Here is a 17,203-nt window from a genome sequence, read left to right on the forward strand (position 1 = left end):
TGTGCAGGGGGCAGTTTATGAACAGAGGAAAAACACAATCACTGAGGGCAAAATAACAGGGACAAGGAGAAGACACTGAGGCAAAATGTTACACAAACTAAACAAACCAAAAAACAATGGCAAACCAACGAGCACAATATGAAACACGACAGAACAAACATAACTTACCAAAATAACCAACAAAGTAGAAGGGCAAACACAGGGTACAAATAAGCAAAACAATCATGCACTAAACAGACTCAGGTGAACATGGGACAGGGAGAACCAAAACACGAACCGGAACGAAGGAGCAGACAATGGGCGGCGAAAACGAAGCCAAGGAACAGAGGCAGAGACCCAAAGGAAAACAGACACAACTGGGAAAATACAGAAATAGGGACGCCAGGAGGGCAGCCATTGCTTACACCTATTGATGAGTAACTTATTAATGAGTAATTTATTGGTTATCTCAACTAAAGGAAATCACTTTTTTCAATGCTTTCATATTTCATTATGCATCCCTTATTCAAGAGCCCGCAAACAGTGTGAGGTTGACGCCTTATGTGGTCTACTTCTATGGGAACTCTTAGGTGCAGGATTCGTGAGCTAACTTGACTGTTCCTGTTTGAAATAGGAGGGTTTTTTATCAATAAGAAAAAAGAATCTATGGGAATCCAGCAGTCACATGCAATTGTCTTTATTCCCAGTTGAGATTTTTTTTTAAATCTACTTTATGGCACAAAGCAGGTAATAAGGTAAACATTTCAGGTAAGGTATTAGAAGATGTTATTGTGTTCACAGTCTAGCTATTGCTTGTATAAATATTTGTTCCCAAAAACAGTGAAATATATCGCTAAAACTTGATCAGCAAATTAATATTTTCCCCTAATGTCCCTAAATTCCAATAGAATTTTGTCACTTGTGGTTAAAATCAGTTATGCAGCTGTTATACATTCTGTATAAATACATGTGTGGCAAGTTACAGTAATACCCAATATTATGTATAATGACATTTTACAGTCTTTTACAGTTATTATAACAGTCTTTTCTAGTTTTTTGTCTTTGAGAAGAGTCAATGCCAAATGTTATTAAAATGTCATTTAGCTTGTAGGTTAGAAAATCCAAAACACATTTATTTGTAGAAGTTTGTAATATCACAACTACAAGTAGAGCATTACTTTAGGTTCTACTGAAAAAATCAACAGAAGTTAAAAAAATTTATTGACTTTCAGCTGTGTTCAATATTCATCACAGCAAAGAAGACACATTCAAAAACAGCACAGCCATGAGGGAAACCACGTAACTCATTCCAGCAACAAGAATTTGATGATTCTGTATTTCACATTTTGGAGAACATGTTTGAAGCAAAGGTTTGAAGCACATAACCACTCTAAACACTCTAAGATCATCAGAGCTATTGAACAGAGACAAATGACACCTTCTCCTTGACATGTTATGATGATTTGCAGTGTTTAGGTGAAGCTGACAACCTCACTGTAACCAGTATAGCTATATAAAATAATACTGGGTACCTGTGGAAGCCAGCTGCAGATGCCTAAAGACACACTGGCACATGCTGTCTAGCACCCGGTTTCTCAGCATCTTACTGCCAAACCAAACCCCACGAGACTGAGGCCCCCCAGCATCTGTACCACAGTTCTTGCCTGAGCTCAAAGGGACAAATCCAACTTGAGATACTGCTGTGCTTTTTATTGAGATTCTTCTGTATTTTTGTAAACCTGAAGTGTAATTTTTTAACTGTTCCATTTCTCCTTTCCTTTTTTAAAGATGACTACTAGAATTGCTCTGTGTATTTCTCCATCTTGCTCTCTCTTTCTCTCCACCGCACCATTTCTTCAGCACAGACTGATGGCTGCTATGCTGTAACAGTGGCTTTTCTCCCCGTATGTATGGTAAATCTAGTTCAATAAACAGCTTTTTTTTTTACCGTGCCTACCTTCCTGTGTCTGTGCAGTGGTTCTTTCTCTAACTTACATGTCCAGCACCTGGGCATTCACTAGCACTACTTCTCCAGGCTGGGCCCTGATGCCCCCCTCAACCTGGCCAGCCACATTAACTTCACGCAGGCATTTTCTGCACCTTCTTTCTCTCTACCTGCCTCTGTCTATCATATCAGTCAAGACTGCATGCCCAGTGCAAAACTACACTAACTCTTCAGGCTTTCCTTACTGACTACCAAAACTACTAAAGCCTGTCGAGCATCAATTGAGACACCCCCCCACCCCCACCTAGCTCAAGGTTGGTACCCAGTTTTTAGGGTGGCTTGTTAGTGCGGTAGTGTTAGTGCCTGTGGTATTGGTCTCTTCATGCCCAGATCACTTTTAATTTAAATGACTCCACAAATATGTGCTACAAGGTTTTTGTTCAAAGTACCCACGTACACTGTGTTCTGGTATAATGATCAATAATCCATTAGACAAATTCAGTTTTATAAATGCACTTTTCTGGACTGAGCTGAAGTCAATCCTAGAAATACAAAAAAAACACTGCATCCTACCCTCAACCTCACAAGCCTCAGTACAAGGCCCCAGTGTGAAGAAAAATAAAATATGACCACTCACTGGAATGGTAAGACAAGAAAAATGTATACAACAATCTAAATATAATCTCACCCATTTATGGTTAGGTCCAGTAAACCTCTTATTTGGATAAATACCAGGGACCTCAAGAAAATAAAGAGAATGTGGAAGGTTAACACCAAGGTTGTCCCAGTGATGATAGGAACACTTGAGGCTCTGACTGCTAAGATGGAGGAGTGGTTCCAACAGATCCCAGGAATTAATTATATGAGTCCAGAAGAGAGCAATCCTAGGAACAGTCAACATACTGTGCTGCCTCCTCAAACTCAGTGGCCTGAGGTAAAGGGCCCAAATGTGAGGAGAAAAGATGCAAGAGTGAGATGAAAATATTTATTTATTTATACATTTACATTTTTTTATTATACAGTGATATCAAATATGACTCAAAATGTCTTGTTATATAAAAAACATTTTTATTCATTCTGCTGAATAGTCAATAAACAAACAAAAATATATAAACTGGCCAAATATATTAAGCTGGCTCAAAAATACAAATATTTTTATACCTAATTTAGAGTAAGGTTCAGTTTGTAACCAGCTACTTGAAAAGAACACTGTCCAAAGAACACATTGCTGTTCAATTGAAAAAAAAAAAAAAATTATATGTTTTAAACATAGTGCAATTCCACTAATGGTTTCCATAGGCTCTGTTTCAACATTACCAAGATTCCATTTTGAACCTAAATTTAACCCTATGCAATGTAAATGTAACTTTTAGCTTTTTGTCATCATCTTGATTCAAGTCAAAGAAAAATATCTCAGATGCTGTGCAAATCCATATGAATCTACTAATAAATTGCTGTGTGATTTTCTTAGGACACTGAAAGCAATATTAAGCTACAGGACTAATGAAATCTTGCCCATTACTTCTGCTTATAATGAAATCAGCTAATATCAAGGTCATAATGTGTATAATTGTGTGGAGGCTATCACTTTTGATTACGTAGTTAAGTCAATAAGACTTAAGAGATGTTAATGGCTGTAGCATAAATTGCTTCTCATTGATTTCTATGTCTTCTACACTTAAGGTGTGCCGACCTCTTACAACTGCGATGCTGTTTTAGTTTGTCATTTCAGCACTGGTACCCAGGATTCCTGAAAGTGCTTACTTTGATGATAAGCACTTGTTTTTGTTATTTAATACTGAAAGCAGCCCAAACATATTTATAATTAATATAATATATAATTAATATAACTATTTTAAAGAGTGCTCCATTATAGCAATTAGTCCATGTTATCCATGCAAAGAAATCTTTGCATTAAACACATATGTGGGATCCATCTCTTTGCAGGGCTTAGTTGCAGTGTAGTTATTATTAACAGGTTTGATGTTGCCAGATGCTCCCACTGTGGACCACAGTAATTACAAACAAACTGTGCGAATGCACTGGAAGCCAGACTAGGAGAGCATGCATTTAAGATAATGCAGTCTATAAGTGTAAGCCAAACCGTTTATAAGTCTAAGCCAAACTGTTCATTAATGCCCACCATCAGTGAAATGCAATGCCTTTTGTGAGACAAACTTTGTTTTAGTCAAGTTTTAGGGGAGAAGAGTAGCATTTTACTTCACTTTTTTGTATTTAGTTTTTACATTTTCTTTGTTGTATCTGAAATGAAAATGAAAATGTGTGCAATAACACACAAATTTACACATGCACAGATATGTGTCTACACATACACAAGTGAGAGGAAGAGACTAGAATGTGAGGTGCCCAGCATACTGCTCAGTCCTGGCCTGAGCCAGCGTGTGTGGGCTGCTCTAGTATCAGCACATGTAGCTGTGTGCTCTCTGAACCTCCTCTGGATTCCTCTCCCTTTGCCTAACAACTCACATTTCTCTAAATAACCCTCATTTCCAGCCTTTTACAAATATATAAATATATCTGCAATAATATTTGCAGGCATAAACATAGTGGCAGAAAACCCATAGTACATAAAGATATCTAACAACTGAGAGTAGGGTCCTGTATTTTGCATTTAATTTTGAAATGGTAGAAACACAAACTGATTCATGAAGTCTTTAAAATATCTGTACACTATTCCTGTGTTAAGGTTAATGAACATATGAATTTCTGACCCACTGATTATTGGCACTGATGAAGGATTATGTGCCGTTTCAAAAATCAATCAAATAACTCAACCAAAAACAAATGACACAACAAGAACAACATTTCTATTACCTGTCTGATCATGACATTTTTAAAAAGTGCATTTTGCCACCAAATGTCTACACACTCAACTAAGTGGGAAAACAAAGTTTCTTCAGAAAGACTATAAACTAATAAACTAATCATAAACCTGAGGGAATATCGAAGCAATTGGTAAATCCACATGACCTGTCTGTAGATGGGTGAATTACCACTAAAATCATGTTATCAGGTCAATAAACTGATTATTATTTACAGATTTGGTTTTTGTTCCATTGAACAATGCTGGGTTTGAATGCATTCCATGTAATCCATGCCTTATAAATACACCATTTACATGTGAAAGATGTGTTTTCTACTATGCAGTACTAATATGATCTGGACTGTTGTGGTTATGTGTTGCAGGCAGTGAGAAGGCTCGGTGTGTGCTGCTGACCACAGAGAGTGGCCTGTTCCCAGGAGCTGCAGCGAGGCCCATGCACAGCCCGGTAGTGAGTCTAGCATTGATGCAGCGGCACACGGCCATCTGTCACTACCGCACAGACGCTGCAGACTTATGCAAAGCACTCTTCTGCCTTTGTTCCTCACATGTCCTAGAAAGATATTATACACCATACACCACAGATCATTTTGAAGTCTCTGAATGTATCATTTCTTGAAAGATCTCTTATTTTCTATTTATGCGTTAGAATCTATTTCTGTACACCTTGAGTTAAAGGGCTTGGATCCATTGAAATGAAATGGCTCAGATACATATCTGAGCAACACTACAGGAAAACTTACTGGAGTAGGTAAGGTGTCCCCATAAATCATAGGGGGAACTAAAAACAAAATATTAGTTGTCCATTTGTATCAGTATTTGATTTTTTTGTTTGTTTCTTACCAGTGCAACAGTGAGATGTACCCATTGTGTTTTACTCTTCCACGGAGGTAGTCACAACAAATTCTGTGATACATTCGGTGATGGAACCTGGCTCTAATGGCTTTTGTGCCTCTGGACAGTGTTTCCTATGCCTACAACCCAATTAGGATACAATTATCATTATTTTATTGTACTGTGGCAATGATTAGTGATCATCTGTGTGTCATCTCCAGCAACCAACTGACTAACACTTATGTGCAGCATCTAGAAGAAGCTTAGCTTGCTTCCAGGGCTTTGGCTGATATTCTTGGCTAAAGGTAATTGTGAGGCATTATCCTGTTTTCTTAGTGGCATCAGAAGGACAGATTATAAAACAGTGTCCATGGTAAATGATTTTAAAAAGGAATGAGCAAAAAGGAGTCTTACTGGGACTAGCGCCCCCCCCCCCCCCCCCCCCCCCCAAAAAAAAAATGTCATCAAAACAAGACTCTTGTTTTTGTTCCAAAAAAAAGTGATGATGCCTAAATATACCATATAAATATGAGAAAGTAATCTATCTGAGCTTTATGAGAGAATGAGAGCTAGCTAGAGATGGGTAGAGGGGGGGTATAGTACATGGAAAAGGGCATGTAAACAGTTTCTGGAAGCAATCAATCTGTCGTATTGCTCAAGTGTTATGTGGATGTCATTACAAAATCTACCAGGAAGACATTCTTCAAATGCCATTAACTGTTACGACCTGCAGGTGGTCGTGTAGTTTGACGTTGTCACACAGCTCAATTGTTCTAGAAACTGTGTACTACGTGCATTTGTTATTGTTCACCTAAAATCCCTCAATCGCATTTCACGATCCACTACTGACGCCCGTTTGCGTGTTGCGCTCGGTTCCTTTTTGGTAGTCAGCGGACAAAGGCAGGATGAGGGGCCAAATTGTTATGCAATTGAATGGCGATCTGTAACCTGAGCGAAAAGACAGGCGCATTGTATAGTCCCTGTGATCAGTGATTGACCTAGAATGGGAGAGAAACCTCCAGGACTAGGCTACACTCTCCATTCATTATTCAGCGGGCGTGCTTAGAGCTGCAGACAGGAGAGAACACTCCGCGCATCGAGACGACCGAGGAAGCTTGTGCACAGCGCTCAATGTCACCCCAGTCACAACTGCTGCGAGAGGGTCCAAGGGGACGCGAAGTAGTATCTTCATATAGACTTCTTCAGACTTTTTAATGCATGAGGCGTCGTGTAACTGTGCCCCAGCCGCGGTATTTTCGTCTCAATACACGCCACTTTATTCGAGGAGTTGAACCACCAACACTTGAAGCCGTACTCTGTAGCAAGGTAACGGTCAGCTTTATGTATTTTCAAGTATTACGAAGCCTACTCAGGTGATCGTGTTAAATGAAGTGCAAGCCGTGGCGTAATGGAAGCTGTATTATTTTCCACAGTCTTTTCAAATAAACAGCATATGTGAATGGCAATGTCAGTTGAGGCTGTGGTTAATAAATTGGTTAATTTTATGGATAAATATCGCGCAGAAGGCTGTATTTCCGACAAAGGTCAGTGTTGCGAGTGGACTGCGGAGGTTTTGCCACCGCTTGCAACATTTCTGTGTGCCTGCGACCTCTTTTATAAATATGTATTAATCGCGTGATTAACGTGTGTAAAGCTTACAAAATTTAATCAATGCTTAGTTTTAATGTACTTTTTAAGCTATCGTACTTTTAATTCAACATCTCGCGTTACCTATTTGATTTAGCTAATGTGCATAACAGCGTAGTGGTGTCATAAATTCGTTCCGTTAGGAACAACTCTGAGTTGAAATGGATAAAAAAAAAAAACCCAGCTAGATTGTTAAAAAATAAATAAAGGTTTCTGCATTAATACTATACCTTCAGCCACCATTGAACTGATTCTTCTTGCAACCCTGAAAGCATTTAAGGATATGGAGAAAGTTGCAATTATAGGTCAGTGTAGGTCTTCTTACTGAGAACCAGCCCACTGCTTGTTAACCAGCGAAGGCACTATTTTCATTGAAATGGTGCTGCAAAACCACAGTCCCTACAGTGTAATAAAAATGAGCCAGATATATACCAAGTTGTCGACCTAGTTGTGATAGCTGGTGCATTTCCTTAAAATCGCTTGACTTTAAAATGACTATTGATCATATCAATAGAACACTAATACATATTTTTATGGCCAGCTGACACATTTGTTTTTAGAAGACCTTTGCAACCACTGATGTGGAGCATGGTGAATAACATGTCGGAAAGGCACTTGTAACAGAAGGTGGCATTAACTTTTGGAAAATGAAGAGGAAGGATAAACACAGATGTGTGCCTATCTTCTCCCTCCTGTTAGCAGGCTTTCTACAGAAGATGTGCCATTGATGGCCATTTCCCCAAATACTTATTGCTCTCCCCACCACACCCTGTTAAACCCATGTCGTTATTGGACCAAGTGATGAAAAAATGTAGCCCCTGCTTGAAGCTGCAACACTGCAAATGTGGGAGGCAATGTATGAAGAGCAGCAAAACAGGAAGCAGACATTCTGAGGAATTCTAAAACACTGTCAGGGCAGGGGCTGGCCTGCCTGCACACACCTCCTGCACACCCCAACGTATCCCCATGAAACATGCCTTTTCCAAATGTTACACTAAACTAGTAGGACAGCTGTTATTTACAAGTGCTGTTTACTTTCAAATTATCCATTAACATCCTGTGTGCCTTTAAATTATACATGCAACAAGCTGTCTCTGTATAGTCTTCCGTAGGTGAAAGGGGCTTCTGCTCTGACATTATATCATGTTGGGGAATAAGATATAAGTTGCTAGCTCCTTGGTTGTGTCCTTTAATTGTAATGGAAAGAGTGACAGGTAACTTGCTACCGATGGGTATCATGTACTCTGTAGTTGGAAACAACTGACAGTGGAACCTGCAGGTGGTGTTTACCTCTGTGTTTTATCTGTGGTCTACTTAAGGCTGAGAAACTAAATGAGATTGTAGATACAAACCCCTCCTCCTGACACACACACACACACACACACACATCCCTCCCTCTAGTGTCCTAAAGTGGGGACTACTGGCCAATGATAACCTCATCATTGGCCAGTTGTCCGTACTTTAACTCAGCAATGCTACAATAACAAAAACACAGACACACACACACACACACACACACACACACACACACACACATACACAACTGGCTGCCTGTTTTCCAAGAAAGCCGTTATACAACACCTACAGTGAGTCAATGTTAACCACTCTTTTTTGTCAGTTTTGCTTTGTGTCTGTTTTCCTAATTAAGTAAACTGAGGGAACAAAACACTTTTTAGAATACATTGAAAGTGTTTATGCAGTTGAAGGTTGTCAGAGTTTTGTTTCAAGAGTTTTTGTTTAGTTTTGTTAGACGTGATCGGTTCTCTGATTGAATCTTGTTTGTTTCCAGGGAGCACATATACTCTCATACTGATAAATATGTAAGTCACTCTGCATAAGAGTGCCTACCAAATGCTGAAAGTGTACATGTAAATGTTATTATTTTTTAAAGTACTTCCTTTACGTTTTACTCATTATTTATCTCATTATTTATTACTTATTTTATCCTCCAAGGGGCAGACATAAAAGCACACAGGACACGTCATAAAAACTCATCCTACAGTAGGATGGATAGATCTTCCTAGCAGTTAGTGATTGCACTCATTGGCTCCCAGAAGGGTATTCATTTGTCTGCCTCTTGCAAATGTTCTTTTAAGTCTTTCTCATCAACCAGGACAAGAAATTTGTTTGTAAGTTTAACTCAAAATATCTGATTAAAAAAAGCAATAATTATCATGAAATTTCTTCATGTAATACAGTTTATAATGCAAAGTAGCCAGCATACACATCTAGATGACTAACTTGGAAGTCATTAAATTGTGATAAGCATTATTGCTCATTACATGATACAATCATTCATATTTATTATCAGGTTTATGTGTAAACAATGTTTCATCTTTTGTTTCATATAAAAAACCTAATGATCATTCGTTATGAAATTAAATATTTATATCTCCAGTGAAGCATAATCTGAGAAGATTTGGATTCACCAGAATACTAAATGTTGAAATTTCTTAAGTCCCCTTGCATAATGCAGTTTCTGAGAACTGAAGAAGTCCTAGGAGGGTTTTGTTATCATGAGTTAATCTGACAGGCATTAAACAAGCTCTAGTGAAGCATGCAGTGCAAGCAGAGATAATTACCCATTCAAATAGACTCTGAGTAAGCATTTTGTTGTTCTTGGGGTTAAGAACAGATGACCATAGTTGGGACAGCCTTGGTCGGTGGCCCACCTACTGTAAATGGGCATTTATTCTCTCTTCTGTCATCAATTTTGCTTAAGTCTGGTGATCTCAATCATTTGTTCTGGTTGAACGCTTTTGGGTTTAAGGCCAAGTCCACTGTCTTGAAAGAGGACAGAGTTCTCATGGTTTCATTCTTCTCCAATAAATTATGACATGAAAGTTTTCATTTGTTAATCACAATCAAATAAAATGTAACCTGTACCATCCACATATTAAAAATTGTAGCACACTTATTGATAGAGATTTAAGATGCCATAATATGATGTCTCGCACAAATATGTGTAAGCAGAGGGGTTCATGAAAAAGTCTACTGAGGAGAAGCACTTTTGCTATAAAATTCCAGAAAGGTGAGAAGGTTCTGGGTCTGGCTCCTGGGCTTTAAATAGTAAGTGGAGAACAAATGATCTGTGTGTTTAGAAATAATATTTATATATTTATGTAATATAGTTAAAAAACTAGACAAACCCTTGTGTTATTTCACCATTTTTAAGACAGGGTCCGAATTGACCTGAAACTGATCTTCTAATAGAAACTCTACAGTAGTAGTCAGTGCATGTGAACTTGGTTCTGTTACCCCATACTGACTGCTTTCTCAAACTGTGGAGGCTGGGTAGAATGGATGTGGAGATGACAAAGGCAGACAGTTTATTCACAGCAGCTAAATAAAGGCGGGTAATCAGGGGTTGAGAATAGGATCGTGGGATGTGGTGATAGGCAGCTATGCCACCCTCCTGCAGAATCACGTGCCAGAACCAGTAACACTGGCCTTTTTTCCCACACACATGGCTCAGTGTCCCATGAGAGGGACATGTCTGTGTCTGCCCTACTGCTTCAGCCATAGAGATGGAAAGGGCAAAAACTGGGTTTGGTGGTGCTCTGAAATGATAGTTGAAATGCTTAGGCCACGGTCATCTAGAATATTCAAGAGTCACTAGTCATACCAGTCCATAGCAGTCATACTTTGGGGATTATGCTTGCTTGAAGCTTGAGGCTATGTCTGCTCTCATATAATTGGATGGTGTGATAGGCATAGGTAAGGCCAACCATGAATATATTAGATTTTATCCCAAATGTAGGGTGCAAAATTATGTAAAACTTGTCACTGCTCTCATTCCTTGCTTTTTACATTATACCCACCCAAGAATATCATTGCAGTGGCATGTGTCAAGCATGGCCTGGAGTCAAAGGGGTAGTGCCTTTTCCCTGATTCTCTAGCAGGCATACTCATTTAGGTACACTAAGACACTTGCCAATGTTTAGCTTGTGCCTCTAGTTTTGAAGGGAAAAAAATCTTTATTGGCTTTGTCTGAAGATCAAAGGCCATAGCAAATATCAAATATGCAGAATCGTAAGCATCCTTACTCCTATGAGTAGCATTTGGTCCTTATTGCATTTGAGCTCCTTTAGGCACAGAAGGCCAGATTGTTTAGAGTTCTTCACAGCCTGTAAACATTCCTAGCAGGATTCTATCCTGGCCAAAACAGCCCCATTATCTAATGACTGCTTTAAACTAGTAATTGTAAGGCTTACACAGAAACCAATAAGCAGTGCCAAATTTGATAACTAACTGAAAACCTCTGATGAATGCTAACTAGCAATTACTACTAATTGCTGCCAGATTATAAAGATGCCCATTAAATTACTGTATGATTTTATAGATTACATCTGTTCAAACTCTTGTACCACAAAGTGTTGTTTTAAAAAGTAAAGTGACTATAGTGTCACTGGTTTCATTCAGCTATCAAGAAATGACTTATTCACAAAGACCTCTCAGCCCTCATGATGTGCATGAAAAAAAACCTCATACACTATTAAAAATTTTGTGAAAGTTAATATATTTTTGCTCAGTTTAAAAGCAAAACCTTGCATTTAGTGCAGTCTCTTTTCCTGTTGTTACGATAAACAAATGAACAACACACCTCAGTCAAAGATGTTAACTGCCAAAAAATCAGACTAGGTAGGTACATGGGTACATTTACGTCAGAAAAGCCTTATTTTTGCTGGTATTCCTGATCGAAGACAGCCACAATGTGAGCTGTTGTGGTTCTACATTAGGTCAAAACCACACAGAGCAAAACCATGGCGACAGAGAGTTGAGAGTATGCCTAATGAGGGAAGGTTGGAGGAGGGTAGTGAGGCTAATCCCTATTAGCACTGATCAGATACAGCCTTTCATCTGTCTGAACCGGCAAACCTGGAGCTTGACCAATTCAAATTCGGCTGTTTACTCAGAACTGCCAATCATGGGGGGTGGGGAGTGGGGGGTGGCAAGTCTGTTCGGCCTACTCTGTGAGAACCACATTGGTGAAGGTGCAGAATCTCCCATTTGCACTTACATTTGGAAAAGACACCTTGCTAAGCTTGCTAAAATAGTGTGTGTGTTATAGTCTCAAGATAGTGCCATCTCATGCTGCCAGTGTCTATGACAGGACATGGAGGATGTCACTTAGCCTCGGCCAGGCCATGCTGCTAGATTCCACTAAACACAGACCAAAGTCCTATTTCAGCGGTGAGGAGGCACCTTCCACCACTCATCTGAGCCTCCATGACATATTCAACTGGCTGGCCTGATAGAGATAACCTAATTGAAAATGGACTGAGAGAGCTGTATTTTGTTTTGATTTGATTGCAGTTTCTATTGCGCTAAAACAACTTACTACACCACTGAGTCCCTGATCCTAGCTCCATCTTATCCCCACAGCTCATCAAAGCTCATTCACATCTTTGTGTAGCCCATGAGAATATGCGCACGCTGCAGCGACCGGCTCAACTGTGCCTTTAGAAGACCGTTCACTGAGGCTTTCTTTTCCTGTCTCCCAGGCACCAAGCCATTTGTCCTGCCACCTATTTGTACAGAATGAAAGGGAAAGAGACCCGTGCAACCATGTGTGTTGCTAGTATAGATCTGATGTCAGTATATATCACACTCAGATCTTTAGTTCCTCTAAAAATGTTAGCAACATGATATCTGTCTGGATTATATTCTCTGTCATTTTGGTAGGTGGAACCTTTTTCCAGTGTCTTAAAATGAATAATAATTGCCATAATATTTTGTTCTAGGGCAGTACAAACTTTTTGGCTTTGTTCTGTTAGCAATTTATGTGTATTTTTTAACCGAATATTGTGTTTCTCCACCAGAATTCTTGATTTGTATTCATTTCAAGGCTATTTTGCATGACATTGCTGATAAAATACAAACAAATAAATGTAGAGGCATAGTAAGATGAAATTTCACAATGCACAAAGAATTAAATAACAAAAATGATCCATGGCCAGTGATCTCCAGTGCACACAATGGAATAAATAGAACACAGACAGGCAAAAATTAATGACACCACCCAGTCTTAGCAGGTGAACACAGGAACCTATCGTGGCATCTGCACAAAGCAGACATTTGCAGCAGAGATCCGAAGGGCTGTTGCAATTTTTAGCTTGTCTGGTTTGCAGGGGAAAGGAGAGGCTGACATGCTGTCTTCCCCTCCCTCCTCTTCAGTAGCAGGAGTTCTGTGTTCAGGTTTGCATCATTTCCTCACCATTTAATGTATTAAGCCAGGTGCAACAATGCAGCTATGCTAAAATACAGCCCTGCTTCTTGATTAGTTTGTTTTTTTCTATTTATTTATATATTTATTTGTAACCACAAACCAGAATTGTAGGGAATATTTCCAGTGTATTCAGGCAATAGCTACAAATGGGTATGCAGGCATAGGGGAAATCTCAGTTCTTTTTATTGGGTCATGGAATGTAGCAACAGAATCAGTCTACTATCACTCTTCTAAATTGTTCTAAATCGTTGTCTTTTTCCAAATGGTCATTTTACATTGATTTCTGTTGAAAGTGAGTCTAATAATCTGTATTTTGAAAAAGGTCACTGTAGACTGTAGCCTTGAGTACTGTAGACTCAGCCTTGAGTACTGCCTAATCACTATTGCCTTATTTATTTCATTTATATAGCACCTTTCTTGAACCAAGGTTACCTTGTCAGCAATATGGGCATTAGAGAGGAAATTCAACTCAGAAAACAAGAGTGATCTAGAAAATGTTAAGAATAAAAACAATTGGTAGCTCAGGTTGAATGGTCTGGTATTGTAGAGTTCTCTGAGCTTGATATTTTGGTGGCAAACGTTTAATCACCAGTCAAGGTGACATTGTCAGTGCAAGCAGCATTGTATGCTTAGTAGTGGGATTTTGTGTAGTTATATAGGATAAAGTTGATTGATCCTCAAATGCCATTGGTTATTCATCTGTTTGAGGTGGTCTTCTGATAGACATTGATTACCTGGTTACCCAGGTCTTGAGACTCAGTCTTGGTCGCGGCTTGTAGAGGAACATCAGGACGTTATTATCAGTCATTATAATACAGGCTAAAAAGCCAAATATAAACAAGATTTTTATTATTTTTTTATTATTACTAATAATAATGCTATCATTTTGATCATAGTAATGAGTCTGCTACAAATAGGTATTGTTTTCTGCATTAGCATGGTTAAAAGAATTAAAACATGCATTGGCTTTGTTAATTAGATAACAACATCTTAGTCAGAGTTAACTGTGATGGAGTTACATTATATTGCATGTGATCTCTCTTCTTTGCCCTTTGTTTTGGTTTTATGGAGCATTCAGCCTTGAATACAGACTGAGGTTCTTCCTTTCTGACCTCACCTCTCATACTCTGCTGCAAGCACAAACAAACCAGTTAGTTCCCTCCCTCCTTCTTGCTGATAATGTACACAGCCGTGCAATGTACACAGATGTGCAGCACCACTGGCACATCTGGGGAAAAGTGCTTTCTGCTATAGCCAGGGCTAACGTAGGTCATGGCAGGATACGTCCCTCTGTGAGATGGGCTGGCCCAAAACAATCATCGGGTCTACCTCAGTGTGTCTCTGAAGGGGCGTTGTAGGGAAACTGGTCATGCTGATTACATTTGCGAGCGCCAAATGCCTTCTTTTGTGGTTATGAAATGCGTTGTGCTCTAGTGACCCAATATGTGTAGTAACACACGGTGCAGGCTAATCACTTGTGTATCTAGAATTTACATCCTTATTTTAGGAGAAAGTATGTCAGAGCTGGTCTCTCTATATCTGGGTCACATGTGTCAAGGACAAACATGCTGCTTGACTGCAGTCAGAAGGGTCCATCTTGACTGCCTGTTGCATACACAGGAGGACAAGGGAGCCCAGCAGAACCCTTGTAGACCAGCTGAGGGGTGTGTGGTCAGAAAGCGCCATTCATGACCTTGTCTGCTGCGAAGGCTTTGGCCTCTCATACGCTGAGTTCCTGATCCAGATCTCCCCTACTGAAAAAAATTATTTACTGAAATGACTCTGAAGATGAAATCATGAACATTGGCTGTACATATGTTATTTAATAAAGAAAGATCACATATACTCTATTGAAAATACTTTACAGAGGAATAGCATTCAGGAATTAATAAAGAATAGGAGCTAATCTAATTTCATAGGCTACCTATGGATAGATAAGGAGATCCAGTCCTGTGAAAAGAACACTATTTTAAACATGCTGTTTTAAACATGTCCTTTTTCAGTTTCTGCAATGAGAAAGAGCTCATCTAAGGCTATACAGCAGTCCTCTTCTATGTAGATCAGACTAATGAGATGGCATGTGGCTCTCTGCTCGCACACCAGTGTCTCCTTTAAAATGCCAGTTGTGACTCAAGTGCTGGTGCATGTGAATTCACACATAGCTATATAAGCAGTGGAATCATCCATGACTCATAACATGGGTTTCTATCCTTCATTTTAAGGACATTACCCATTTACCAAAGCTAAAAGCCTATTACTGGAGTGAGGGTACATTTAGCCTTTATATAGACAATCATTTTTTATATAGAAACAGTTTACATCAACGTTTGCCTTCATGATAGACAAGGCTTATCCTTGTAAAGGTTTGGACAATAGCTTGTTTTGAATATTACTTTCATAGTCCTCAACCTCAAACTAGACTGGCCCAGTCTGACCTTACACAGCTTGGCCAATAGAGTGAAAAGCACCTCACATAACATTTAAACTCCATCTTACCTAACATTTATGTTTAGTACTCCTTAACTATATAGCAAATCTGCTCATAAGAGAATGAGGACACATCTCTCAGATCCCTTGCCTTGCCGAGAGTGAGCACAAGACATTATATTTGATGCTAAACTCATTCTTGGCTCAAAACCCCTGATGGATGACTTTGTCCACTACTCTTGTCTCCAATGCGATGGCTGTACTCCAAGTGTGAAAGCTTGTGTTATTCTGTCCTGTAAGGAGGACAGGACAGCTGGCGCATTTTAATTAAAGGAGGTGAGTGCATGAAATTGAAATGCTAGGGTGGGCTTTTTCTGCATAGCTCAGAGCCTCAAAGAGTAGGAGGACATGTTGGAGTACACAGCATCTTGGATCTTTGATAGAAGCCTTAGGTTAAGACCTTTTTATCTTTCTGTGTTTTCTGTCGACTCCAAGCTAAATTTTTATATAATTAAATTTCATTGATTGCTTGCCTTGAACATTTTCTCCTGTGGGATGGTCAATATAAAGTGACACAGACTTCCACAGACAACCTCATCCTTTAAATCTGTTAGAAATGTGCCAGCTTTATTAGTCTCAGAACCAAGTGTGGGATAATCTTTTCACAGAGCTTTAATTAACCATATGTGAGCTTTAAAAGTTATGTCGAGCAGCTGTGTAAATTTCAGAATGCTACAGCATATAAGGAAGGAATTCCCTCCATAAGAAGGCAAATTTGCTTCCTTGCATTCCAAGTTTTCCTTTTGACTTGGAGACAATTATAACCCTTCTCATTAAAAACCTGTTCAACCTTTGGAATTGTGGCCAGATAACCTTGTTTTCCACATAGTTTCTTTAAGGATATGTCATGGAAATTTTGGGAAGCTCTCAAGACCTGCAAGTCATACATGGGTGTGGGAAAAATTAGTAAGCCATGTTACTAAGGGTTACAGCTAAGTTAGTCAGTGATAACATGGTAATTACTCCTTTTGTTTCAACTTTTGTCTGTAAGTAATAAGAACAGGTAGCATGACATAGAAGATGATTAATTTGCTAGAGCACAGGTCTATTTTAACTTAATATTTCTGTCATATTTTGACCATATAACTAAGTCCAGAAGGCATCCTTTAGCCCTTATTAGGGAAATAGCCCATAGGATAAGCATTTCTGAAAAAGCAGAGTTCACTGCGCATTGCTGGTGTCTGCTATCTGTCCGCCAAATTTAGAACAGTCAAGATGTGTTCCACTTCCCCTCTCCCCC

General features: G+C 39.1%; 1 protein-coding gene across 1 annotated transcript in view; it reads left to right on the forward strand.

Moving 5' to 3' along the window:
* The window catches only part of palm2akap2 (PALM2 and AKAP2 fusion), a 73,651-nt gene that overhangs the window by 35,245 nt on the left and 21,203 nt on the right, over positions 1 to 17,203 (forward strand). The window contains 1 exon segment of the mRNA XM_027010345.2: positions 5,132 to 5,214. Within this exon segment, the coding sequence (XP_026866146.2) occupies positions 5,132 to 5,214 (83 nt within the window).

The sequence above is a fragment of the Electrophorus electricus genome, chromosome 17, assembly GCF_013358815.1.
Source record: "Electrophorus electricus isolate fEleEle1 chromosome 17, fEleEle1.pri, whole genome shotgun sequence".
NCBI lineage: Eukaryota > Metazoa > Chordata > Actinopteri > Gymnotiformes > Gymnotidae > Electrophorus > Electrophorus electricus.